General features: G+C 39.5%; 1 protein-coding gene across 2 annotated transcripts in view; it reads left to right on the top strand.

Annotated features, from left to right (window-relative positions):
* The window catches only part of GNE (glucosamine (UDP-N-acetyl)-2-epimerase/N-acetylmannosamine kinase), a 50,067-nt gene that overhangs the window by 35,367 nt on the left and 2,186 nt on the right, over positions 1-12,514 (top strand). For both annotated transcript variants that reach the window (XM_004677788.2, XM_012721548.1), the window contains exons 5-10: positions 1,681-1,893; positions 5,318-5,405; positions 6,165-6,375; positions 8,492-8,621; positions 8,982-9,203; positions 10,390-10,572. In XM_004677788.2, coding sequence (XP_004677845.1) covers positions 1,681-1,893; positions 5,318-5,405; positions 6,165-6,375; positions 8,492-8,621; positions 8,982-9,203; positions 10,390-10,572 — 1,047 coding nt within the window. The remainder of the gene's footprint in view (positions 1-1,680; positions 1,894-5,317; positions 5,406-6,164; positions 6,376-8,491; positions 8,622-8,981; positions 9,204-10,389; positions 10,573-12,514) is intronic.

Genomic DNA, 12,514 nt, shown 5'->3' with positions numbered 1-12,514 from the left:
CAGGCGGGAATCAAACTCATGAGGAAGCGGCTTTAGATTCTCAGTGTTGTGCTTTAATCCGCTGTGCCACCAGGGAGGGCCACTATCAACATATTTTAAGGTCATCGAGTTTAAGCAGTGTAAATCTGGGATCCCCGGATTTGGGTTAACCCTCAAGCCTGACCTGGTTAATCATCTTAATGGGGATATGAGATATAAATGAGAAATACCAGAGAAGGGCTTCCGATTGGAGAATTCTCAACTGTTGTTTATTAGCTAATGCTACTCATTGCTACGCTGTTAAGCTTTATTTTTGGTTAAAGGAGGCAGGACCCCTTCTCTGCAATGCATTGTATCACCATCTTACTCTGAAAGAATCCTCCTTATTTATTGTTTTTTTGATCTCTTTTCTATTAGGGAAGCAAAGTAGGCTTAGTTGAGAGAAAAAAAAAAAAGACCTCCTCAAATCAATTTCATTCTGGTAATGTATCAAATTTCAAAAAATGTTAATATTTTTTCTAATCCTTTAAATTTATATATAAACATTTATAATTTAATTATATCATTATCATTCAGTATTAATTGTTAGTGATACTCTTATTTTTAATATACTTTTCCTGACTGTATACACATTAGAATTAGGGAGATTTCCCCATGTGAAAGTAGATGGCCCAAGGAATGCCTTCCTCCTCACATGGATTTTGATAAAATATAGACAAGGGACAAATGGAAAATAGTAAGGCGTCACTATTCCCTGATTCCCCAATGTGGGATTCTCTGAAAAACAGATTAGTTCTTGTGGTTTAGGTTTAAAGCCAAAGAGCAGCTTTCAGCTAAGCCCAAGGGCAGATCTTGGAGTAGTACACCTTGGCATCCCATGTACGGCATCATATGAGTGATGGCTGGCGTGTATTGGCAGAAGAAAAGTGGCCAAACTGGCTCTAGAGAATTAAATCCTGAGTTTAGTACCTATCTTGTCACATGGAGAAAATTAAGAAGAAAACACATGCGTGCCTAACTTCTGTTAAATCAGTGATCCTGCCTACTGGCGAGCACTGTGTTTGCTGCCTGCCTTCTAACCAGCCAGGTTAGCAAATTTGCCTCCCATGGTGGGCAGTAGCTTGGAAAAAGGTGAGATTAATTAAAAATTAAATATTGCCTTACCCTCATACACTTGTAACATTTTTTTAAAAATCGTTCATTTAGGACAAAATATCAGCCACCATATCAGAATCTATCTGTATTCTCTAAAGAGCTTAGTACAATGGGCAGTTGTTAGGCAGTTGAACTCTTGTCTCTAAATGTGAGCATAGCTAAAGGAGAGGTACTCTGACTAGCTTGCTGTGTGGAATTTGAGAACACTGCTTAAGAGACAGAGACTGTTGTCCTGTCTTGAGCTTCTTAATTGTTGTTTAAGGTGAAGGCATTTACTAGGACATGACTAAAAAGTATTTGCTCAGTACTGTTCGGAAAGTCCCAACTGCTGCTGTTTAATGTTCATAGAGAAGTTGAAGCAGAGTGCTAACCAGGTTATTTTGGGTGTTCTTTTATGGAAAAAAAAAAAAATCAGTAGTTAAAAGTACTGTTTCCCTATTATCCAGTACGAGTTTTTACAGGGAGATTCCTCTCAGTGGGACTACACTTGCAGTGACAATGTCTTATCTCAAAACTTTTTTAACAGTTGACTCTTCATTTTCACAGGAAGCAAAGAGATGGTTCGAGTGATGCGGAAAAAGGGCATTGAGCATCATCCCAATTTTCGTGCAGTTAAGCATGTCCCATTTGACCAGTTTATACAGTTGGTTGCCCATGCTGGTTGTATGATTGGGAACAGCAGCTGTGGGGTACGTGAGGTTGGTGCTTTTGGAACACCTGTGATCAACCTAGGAACACGTCAGATTGGAAGAGAAACAGGTATTACTTTTGCATGTTTCAATTGACCATACTTGATAAACATGAATTATTAGATGGTGTGTATGTATGCACTGCCTGGTATATATTTTTATAAACCAGTGAGTTAGTTAATGATGAATGTAACCTAAAGTCTGTAATTCACACATGGTGATAAACAAAAAAACTGTAGGGCTCTACTTATATTTTTATTGTCTTTGTAATATCAGAGCTATGATTTTATTCTAATTATTATAAAATTTAATTATGGCCTTTGATGGCTGTGTTTAGGAGAGAATGTGGCTGAACATGTAATAAGTATATAAATGCTAGTCTTTCATTTACTAGACCCAGTAAAGAGTCTCTTTATTCAGTACTTCAGGGCATAGCAATTCTAAACAAGAATCTCCCTTAAGAAACTTAAACATACGTAGTATTATTAATAATTAATTTGCTGACAGAGCTAGATCATGTTATTAGCTTAGTCCAAGTCTAATACAGTAACATACAGATATATATCTGTAGATAATAGAAAGTACAGGTAGTTAATGAAAAAAAAATAGTAAGTCCAGGATCCAGGATATCAGTTCCAGCTGTGCTCTTTCTCAGCTCTTCTAATTGCCACCATACTTTTATGTTATCTTTAGATCTCCTATTCTTTCATTCACAAAGTATTACTTCGCTCCCTTTTTCACAGAGAAAATAGAAGTCATTGAATGAAATCTTTCAAGTTTATTAATTTGTTTTCTTCAAAATCCTTAATACGTACCCACTATGTGCTAGCTTAGGATTTGATAGTAAACTAGAGTAACAAGGGCTGAGCTTTAATGTACCTTTCTCTACTCTAGTGGGAGAGTTGACAGATAACAGAAAAGAAAAAGCTCAGGATATCTATATGTTGTGTCAACACAAGGCAGTGTGATGGACGGTTTCTTTTAAGAGATAGAGCACTTAGCCTGACATCTGAATGACAAGGAGTTAGCTACATGAGGCTCAGAGAAGAGCAGTGGAACAGCCAAAGTGGAGCCCTAAAGATAGGAACAAACTCGATCTGCTTGAGAAACAAAAGGACTAATGTAGGTCTAGAGTAATGGCATGAGGAAATGTGATAAAAGATGATGTTAGAGAAGGAGGTAGACCTTCATAAAAATATAGAACAGTGTAAGTCTTTTCTGAGCAATAGTTCAATGAGATTATTTAAGAGATAATATGACACACTGATGACACACTGACATGCACTGGAAAGGTCACTCTGGCTGCTACATGGAGCATGGAGTGTGGTAGGGCAAGGGTGGAAGCAGGGACCAGATAAGAGTTTTTTTTTTTTTTTTCAGTTCATATGAGATGTAGTGGCTTAAACCATGTAGTAGCATTAAGAGATAATTAAAGTTAGAATTGAGGTTTTTCTAATACTTGGCTGATGCTTAGATGTGAGTAGTGAAAGGAAGTCAACAGTAACTTACATCTTTGGATTGAGCAGTGGGAGTACACTTTGCCTACAGGAAAGATGCTGAAGGAGAAGCAGATTTAGAAGGGACTGGAATTAAGAGCTCTTTAATAGTCATGGTAAGTTTGAGATGCCTAATAGCTGTCAAAGTGGAGATGGCAGGTATGCAGCTAGATAAGTTCCAGGGAGAGTTCAAGTTGGAGAGAGGAATTTGAGAGTCATTTGGCATACAGATGGTGTTTAGTTAAGGTATCAGTCTGGCTGCTGCAACAAGCCCAAAATAATAGTACCTTACATACATTAGGTTATCTTGACACCTCCATTAGCTACCTTTTATCTTCTTAATGGTTTTTTCAGCTATTGCTGTCAGGCCCATATATTTTTTTTTAAAGATTTATTTATTTATGCATACAGAACTGGGGCACAGGCCAGAGGTGCAGGGGCAGTGAGAGGATTCAACAGAGATAGAGTGGGGAGTAGAACAGGCAGATCAACAAGTACACTGCTGAGGGGAGCAGCGGGTGGGTCAGGAGAGGTCTACTGTGCCATCTGGATCTCCTCCGGGGCAGGGATTGAACTCACACTGAGGTGTCTGCAGTTGACCTGCAGTGCTGCGCTATAACCCGCTGCACCACCATGGAGGGCCCAGGCCCATATGTTAACTACTTTGAAGGAAGAAGGGGAAAGATGTCCTTCCCTTGAAAAGCATAGTAAGTGAAATGTGTGGTAAAATTAAACCAATATTAAACAAGCATTAACCATTAAAATTCATTATAGTTAGGCAAGATTGTTCAGCATATAAAATGGAGTTCATTGAATTCAATAAAAAATAAATAAAAGTCTAACTGGGAAGTTCAAATAGTCTCATATCCTATAGAACTTAATCACTGGGTTAGGCCTAGCTACAAAAGAAACTGAAAAATATAGTTGTTAGCTGAGTGATCAGATGCCCAGGTAAAAATTCTGTTACTAGTAGAGAAAGGATACTGAGGATAATGGTACTCTCTGCAATAGATGCAATAGTGTGTTTTTTTTTAAGGAACTAAATGGCATTTCCCAGAGAGAACATGTAAATAAGGGAGAATGGAACCTACGACCAGTTTCTGGAGCCCTTTGATATTTACAGTTCTGGTGAGGGAAGGGTTGTCAAGGACTAAAAAGGTACTGCCAGTGAGATAGGAAGAAGACCAGGAGTATGATTTAAAACCCAGAAAAGTGTTTCAGGGAAATGGTAAGTTGCTGAGTTCAAATACGATGTGAATGAACAGTGTTTGGCAACATGATCTTTGTCAAAGGCAGTTTCTGTACTTTCTGCCATACACTTATAAACGCATTCCTGTCCATTCTTCCCTTTACATTGGAGGTGTGCCTGTCTCCTGTTCAGCTTTCTACTTAACACAAGTTTCCCAGTCCTCCTGTCTTTTCAGAGATCTATCAGCCATCCTTTCTTTTCCATTATCTTTAGCCTCCTTGACATTTAAACATGTCTGTCTCACACATCTGAAAAACAAAAAATAACCCCTCCATTGGTTCCTTAGCTCCCTCTAGCTATCACCCTTCAATATTTCTCCTCTTAGCCAGTTCAGCTGAACAACCCAACCATTTGCACTGTATTTGCTGCTCCCTCATACTGGTCAGAAACTGTACGGAGAGAAAGTGACTGCCTAAACAGCTGCCTGGCTAGCTGACCAGCTTGGCCTGCTGAATGGATAGAAGGCCAGGCAGGTTGAAAAAGTACACATGCTAGACCACTACATAAATGGTAACTGGATACTAGAGTAATCTTATGTATTTCAGTGCACAACACTTGATTTACAGTACTAGTGGATACGGAAACTTTGTTGAAAGGTATAAAATAGAAAAAAATGGTCTCTCTAAAAGAAATAGTATTTGAAGTTCTTGAGGTTTCAGGGCTAACTATGAGCAAAACATACTGCAAATGTCTTTATTGTTTGCACAGTCCTACTTACAAACCATTGTAATGTTACTGGATTTACCTAGGGGAGAATGTTCTTCATGTCCGGGACGCTGACACTAAAGACAAAATATTGCAAGCGCTACAACTTCAGTTTGGTAAACAATATCCTTGGTGAGTGTATGCCCTATGTATTTTTAAAGCAATTTAAAAGGTAGATGGCCTCAGCTGCCATTTTCAAATTCTGATTAATGTTTAATCATCCTTTACATCTGCATCCCTAGGAGACCTAAGCTGCTAGTGACAGCTTGCTAATGCCATACCCTATTACCAAAGGATTCCAATGGAGAATAAATTGGTACTTATCTCATTTAATTAATGTAGTCTTTCTGCTAGGAGATACTTCCTTAGCCTACTTTGAACTTAAGTATTAGAAAGTGATGTAACTAATTTTCTATAAAAAGTCTAGTTCAGCATTTTAATTAGACTACCCTGTTTTCTATTTCAAATTAAATAGCTTTCCCTGAAGTTGAAATTTTTTTCTGAAAATAATCATTCTTCCCTCACGAATATAAAGATAAAAACTAAAAAAAAAATAATAAATAATAACTAAAAAAAGCAAAACAAGACAAAAATTTTCACCACCCCAAGTATGTTATTTCTGAAATTGGCTTAGTAACAACAACAAAAAAAATTCACGACACAGCATTTTGTTAATGGTAGCTCTGCTGGAAATAGCTGTGTATCTGTTGGAACTAGCCATTATTCAGGTGCTTAGCTACTATTTTGTTGAAGAGCTTCAGATGTTATTTTAAAAGGAAGAAGCACAAACCTTATTACCTGATGGTTCAGCTACATTAATAAAAAGTCCTCAAAGTCATTTAATATGTGTGGAAGGAACAATTAATTTAATAGACTTTTTGGATATTGCAGTTCAAAGATATATGGGGATGGAAATGCTGTTCCAAGAATTTTGAAATTTCTCAAATCTATTGATCTTCAAGAGCCATTACAAAAGAAATTCTGCTTTCCTCCTGTGAAGGATAATATTTCTCAAGATATTGACCACATTCTTGAAACTTTGAGTGCCTTGGCTGTTGATCTCGGCGGGACGAACCTCCGAGTTGCAATAGTCAGCATGAAGGTAAAATAACTCCTAAAAGTTTTAACTCTATATCCAGTATGAGTAACTTTTTTTTTTTTAAAGATTTATTTGTGCATACAGAACTGGGGTACAGGCCAGAGGGTCAGGGGCGGTGAGAGGTTTCACCGGAGACAAAGTGGGGAGCAGAACAGGCAGATGGACGAAGTACACTGCTGAGGGGAGCAGCGGGCGGGTCAGGAGAGGTCTGCCACGCCATATGGTCGCCTCTGGGGCAGGCGGGAATCGAACTCATGTGGAAGTGGTTTCACCTTAGTGCTGTGCTTTAACCCGCTGCGCCACATGGAGGGCCTGAGTAACTTATTTTTAAAAGTATAGTTGAAAGTTAAGTCTAGAAACATGCACAGGAGCTTGTGATCATTTATGGGCGGTATTGACTTTTGGATTCATTACTTTCACTATTTTGCTGTTAACATTTCAGAGAAGTAAAATGTGCAGAGTTCAAGACAATAGACTTGGGAGACCTCTTAGGCAATAGAGAGGATATCTGTGGCTCAGGAGACCTGAAACTCTGTACTTGAAAACAGCTAGAGAATTAGAGTATGTTCATTAGTCCATGACTAGGAGAAGAGTCTGCAAATGGTAAGGATAATTGCATCTCCTCTAGAAAATGATTTACATTGAATACAGCAAATCCTCAATCTCTAACCTAAAACGTCACCACAATTTGAGAGTTTAAAAGAGGCTTCATGATGAAAAAACTAAGTTATACATGTTAGAATGACCTCTGGTAACTTAAGGAAGAATAAACCTACCAGGAAACTCTTTTATTTGAAGTATTGTAAATTTTAGTATGAAGTTTCAACAGTCCCTGAGAATTAGCAAGGATTGTAAACACAACATTGTCTAGGTCAAATAAAGCAAAGCAAGTCAAAACATAATTTTCTCAAGAAGCCAAAACGCCTTTATAAATACTACTTAAAAATATCAATAGAAGAATGTTATCTTTACATAAAGATGAACTGTTCTATATCAGTTCACCATGTGTAAGTGGTGAGATCCTAAGGCTGTGTGATAAAAATCAAGAGGAAAAGAAGGATGTTTTTGGCAACATTGTTCAATCTAAGTTATAAGCGACTGATGAGGGATTAAAGCCAAGAACAAAACAGCAAAATGTGGACAGAGTAAAACAAAAAATATTTGCAGACAATATGAATAAACTAACAAACTTGTAAAATCAGTAAGAGAAGTGAATAAATGATTGGGAATTGTTGAAAACTTTCTAGTTGTACAAAATTGTCAACAAAGATTTCCATTTTTTCTAGGTAAGCATCAACCTTGACTGCACATTAGCATTACCTAGAAGCTTAAAAAAAAATTTACAGTTGTCTGGCTCCCACACCAGGCTTGTTAAATTTGAATCTCTGGCATTAGTATTTGTTCAGAGCTGACCAGGTAGTTCTGATGCACAGGGAAGTCCAGAAGCACAACTTGAGGTTTATTTGAATGACAGTCATGAGTGATACTTTAGCCCTTGCCAGTGGAGAAAACTTCACTAATTATAAAATAGTGAAAACAAGATTCTACTGAGAACTACAACAAAAACTTCTAAGAATAACCTAAACCAGAAAAACTATGTAATCTATATAAAGTAAGTTATAAAACTCTATTGTACAATATAAATATAGTCTTGGAAGATATATTAGATGGGAATACTGAGTGTTTATCAAATGTCAGCGTTGTATTTAAGATAATTCTAGTTAACATTTCAATGGGAGTTTAAGTTTTCCAACACACTGAAATTACTTAAAACAATGTCTGTCAGCTTGTTGTCATACCATTACTGGCTTCAGTTATATGCGCTGAGTAAAGCTTCACTAGGATATATATTTAGTTGCCTTTGTAGTTAAGCAACAACATCTGTCACATTTGGCTGTGGAGTTGTCATTTGCTTCAATAGCCATATCCCAGCTGTCTTCCCAGGGATCTACTAGGACTTATCCTATGGCTGGCCCAAGTCAGACTGTAGCTTCCTTTCTAAGCAGTTGTCTAAATCTGTGCTAGGGCAGTATCTAATTTATCATGAAAAAGGTCAAAAGATTCCCTGTATGCTCCTTAACTAACACCAGTGAGATGAATCTTGTTTATTCTCTTTTAGGGTGAAATAGTTAAGAAGTATACTCAGTTCAATCCTAAAACCTATGAAGAAAGGATTAATTTGATCCTACAGATGTGTGTAGAAGCTGCAGCAGAAGCTGTAAAACTGAACTGCAGAATTTTGGGTGTAGGTGAGATTACAAATTACATTATCTAACAAATGGCATTTTTAATGATTGCTGAGTTCCAGTGCATGACTGAACAGCAGGTCACCATTCTGTATAAAGATGACTCCAGTTCCTGTCTCTAGGCCCCAAGAATAGGTAGTTCCTGGGATACCACATGAGCATTATGTGAATACCATTCATGTTATTATAAATCTGTAGCAATCTACAGATTTAATTCAGAACTGCCTGACATTTCCTTGCAGTCCTTGGTGCAATGTTTCTTTAGGAGATCTTGGATGAACTGTGTTCTTAGCCCAGAAAGTTGGCACTTTTTTCTAATATTGCTCTTCAATTATTTTTCCCTGTGTTTATGGTGGAGCTCAGGCATTTCCACTGGTGGTCGTGTGAATCCTCGAGAAGGAATTGTGCTACATTCAACCAAGCTGATTCAAGAGTGGAACTCTGTGGACCTCAGAACTCCCCTCTCTGACACTTTGCATCTCCCTGTGTGGGTAGACAATGATGGCAATTGTGCTGCCCTGGCAGAAAGGAAATTTGGCCAAGGAAAGGGTCTGGAAAACTTTGTGACACTGATCACAGGCACAGGTAAGAGGAGTAAGACAAGCCTGCTCAGGAGCCTGAGGCGGAGCTACCCTGAGCACTTCAGGCCTGCATGTGCTCTGCCCTGGGCACATGTGTGGCCACCTAAATCCATGGGAGCGCGTCAGAATTACTCTCCAGCTTTCCCTCTCAGCCTTTTTGGCTAGTCTTGTCTATTGTTTGCCCCACTGACCAAGGCAGATACCTATAAATATTTTTGGCCTTTAAATGTTTTTGACAAATGCCCTGGGAGAGTTCTGAGGTAGGCGAGATAGGAGTTGAGTCCACTCAGATGACTAGGAGCCACCAAGTGGGTCAGAACAATAACAGTTCTTTGAGAGTAAGATTTGTCCAATTCCATGCAGTACTACAGCCTGACAGGGGAAGTGGGCTGTTCAAGGTCACTGGGGAGTGGGTGATAAGAACAGAAAATAAGAACAGAAGTTCTGTTAAGATTCAGCTGTTTTTTTCCTTGATGTAACAGTTCCCCTGGTTGTCATAAACTTTTGGTTTCCAAGGTTCACAAAAAGATGATGATATTTGACAATTTATTCATTGTTTCAGTGAAGGTATGGGCTTTCAGCATTCCTACTCTGCAGTTTTTGCCAATGTCTCAATTTGCTTTTCAAATAAGGGAAAAGACTCAACTAGTAAGTGCTCAAGCCAGCACTAGTTGCAGATATACCTAACTTCAAAATGTTCACGATTTGAACTGTGCATTATGCCACCTCACGTTTAAGGTCAGCACTGCGTCTTAATCTTCAGACAGTTTTAGCAAGCATGGATATAATTTTCTAGCTCATTTCTTAACTTGCTTAGCTCCAATGGGAGTTGAGAAATAAGTGCCATAAAAAGCATGACAACTCTAGAAAGGAGAGCTTTCTAAGGCAAAATGCCCTTTATTACTTGGTAACTTCTAAACTCCATGACAAGAGCCAGCCATTGATGTTCATATTGACAGAGTCATGGTTAAAAGCAGAATGAGCTAAGCAGATGTGATGCAGCATAAAAAGATTTCCATCTGAGATGATTCCAAGTAAAGTTGTGGTACTTAATTTTCCATTGTCTAGGAAAACAGGCATTATCTGAACTTTACATTCCAAAGCTTTGCTGAGCAGATGAGGCACTGTCATAGCACAGTTTTCTACACTGGGTGAAAAACCTTCTCGATGATTGCTGTCTCTCACTACAGGAATTGGCGGTGGGATCATCCATCAGCACGAACTGATCCATGGGAGTTCTTTCTGTGCAGCAGAACTTGGCCACCTTGTTGTGTCCCTGGATGGCCCTGACTGTTCCTGTGGAAGCCATGGCTGTATTGAAGCCTATGCCTCTGGAATGGCCTTGCAGAGAGAAGCAAAAAAGCTACATGATGGTTAGTTTCTTTTTCCTGAGGAATTGAATGGCCAAATAGTGGTCAAGTACAAGTACCAAAGACGGCTGAACACTGAAGTCAGGACTTTTAGCTCCCTAGAGGAAAAGTGGGCCTCCCTCACACTGAAGCACTGAACTGTCCCGAGAGTCAAGAGAGTAAATAGAATTGGCTTGAATGAGCAAGAGGGTGCTCTGAAGCCTGGGAACACTGGTGCTGGTGCGTTAAGGCCCTGGCAGGATGCAGCATGACAAGGGGGAAGTCAGAACCAGCAGTTAAATGGAGAAGCCATTGAAAAAGTTGGGAGAAAGTCATGATCAGACCTGAATCTTGGGTTTTTCACTAAGTTTTAACTTCATTTTCTGGGAGTAAATGGAGGATAACTTTTAGGTGGGACAACTCTAGGGTGATGCCAGTTTTCTAAGTGCACAGCTTAAGGTGGGGAATGTAAGACAAGGTGCAGGTTTTGATGGGAGATGATGATTGGGAGCCTGTGGGACCTTCCTACACAGGAAATGTGAAGTAGGTAGCTGCAACCAGGATCTGGTGCTCAAGAGAGATGTGAGGACTAGCAGCAGGGATTGGGCATCAAAAGCTTTGAGGTGGTAATGCTCCTAAAAATGAGGCAAGAGTTGAGGATGCATCGAATTCTGGGAAATATTAACATTGGAAGTTCAGGGATAAACAGGCAAGGGGATGGTCACAGAAGCCAAAAGGGGTAATGTTTTAAGGAGGAAAATATGAAATGCTACTTATCAGGAAGATAAAGTTAGGAAAATTCTTTAGCTTGGCCATGATTGCATCATTTGAACCCCTAAAAAACAATGCTTGTTTTTATCGCTGCCTTAGAAGATTGTTCAGACATTTTCTCAATTATCCCATCCTTTGAAACTTCAATGCCACAGATACATTATTAGTATACTGTCTATAAAAAGAACAAGATGGGTTTTTCTTACCCCCAACAAGCAACTACCTTGGGAGCAAATGCATGAAATTCAGACAGACACCTAAAACAGAAGACTTATATGATACTGAGTAAGAGAGAAGACATGCTTTAAGGACATGGAATTCGTGCACATGACCAGTGGTAAGGAGACAGTAGTACTGGAAGTGAAGCTTAAGAATAAAGGCAAGAATGTGTAGTCAGGTCCTAGTAAGGTCCCTGAAGAGGTGGGAAGAGCTGAGCCGAAAGCCCAGCAGGTAGAGGGCCCAAGCAAGGGAAAGAGGAAACAAAGGTGTGCAAATGTATAGTGTCTGTACATTCCTACCTGAGGTGGTTCTTTAAGATATCAGAAATTCCAAAACTGCTTGGGAGTGATAGTGGGAGTAGGGTTGTGAAGAGATGAGGGCATAGAAGAGCAATGAAGTAGAAGAATGGGGAAGAGTGGGCCAGGGCAGCTGTCAGGGCCCAGAAACACAGGACACTGGTTGGTGCCTAAGCAGCATTCTGTATGGCTGAAATTTTCCCCCACCTGCTATAATAGCAGATGAAGAGGGTTGGTGACTGGTAGAAAGACAAGAAATATAGACAGCAAGAAAAATACTACTGTTTAGTATGTACCTGAACCAGCACTAAATAGTACTTAGGGTATTGGTGCCCTCCCTGGTGGCGTAGCAGGTTGGTGCTGCACTGCGAAGCTAAGCCAAGCCATGGCCACTTCACTGCAAGTTCAGTCCCTGCCCCGGAGATGACCCACATGGCACAGCAGACCTCTCCTGTCTCGCCTGCTGCTCCCCCCAGCAGTGTACTTTGTCATTCTGCCTGTTCTGCTACCCACTTTGTCTCTGTACCTCAGTTCAGTAAGCATAAAATACTTAAAAAAAAAAAAGAGGTACTTCGGGTACTATTAACCCACGAAATAATCCTGCTACAGTAGCTTTTAGTGCCCCATTCTTGTAGAGGAGAGGAGACACCGAGGCAATGTATACTGGCAGGATTGGGCAG

This window comes from Condylura cristata, unplaced genomic scaffold (genome assembly GCF_000260355.1).
Source record: "Condylura cristata isolate star-nosed mole 26May11 unplaced genomic scaffold, ConCri1.0 scaffold00006, whole genome shotgun sequence".
Taxonomy (NCBI): domain Eukaryota; kingdom Metazoa; phylum Chordata; class Mammalia; order Eulipotyphla; family Talpidae; genus Condylura; species Condylura cristata.
The sequence above is the reverse complement of the archived record's forward strand: the minus strand, read 5'-3'. Positions and strand labels throughout refer to the sequence as shown.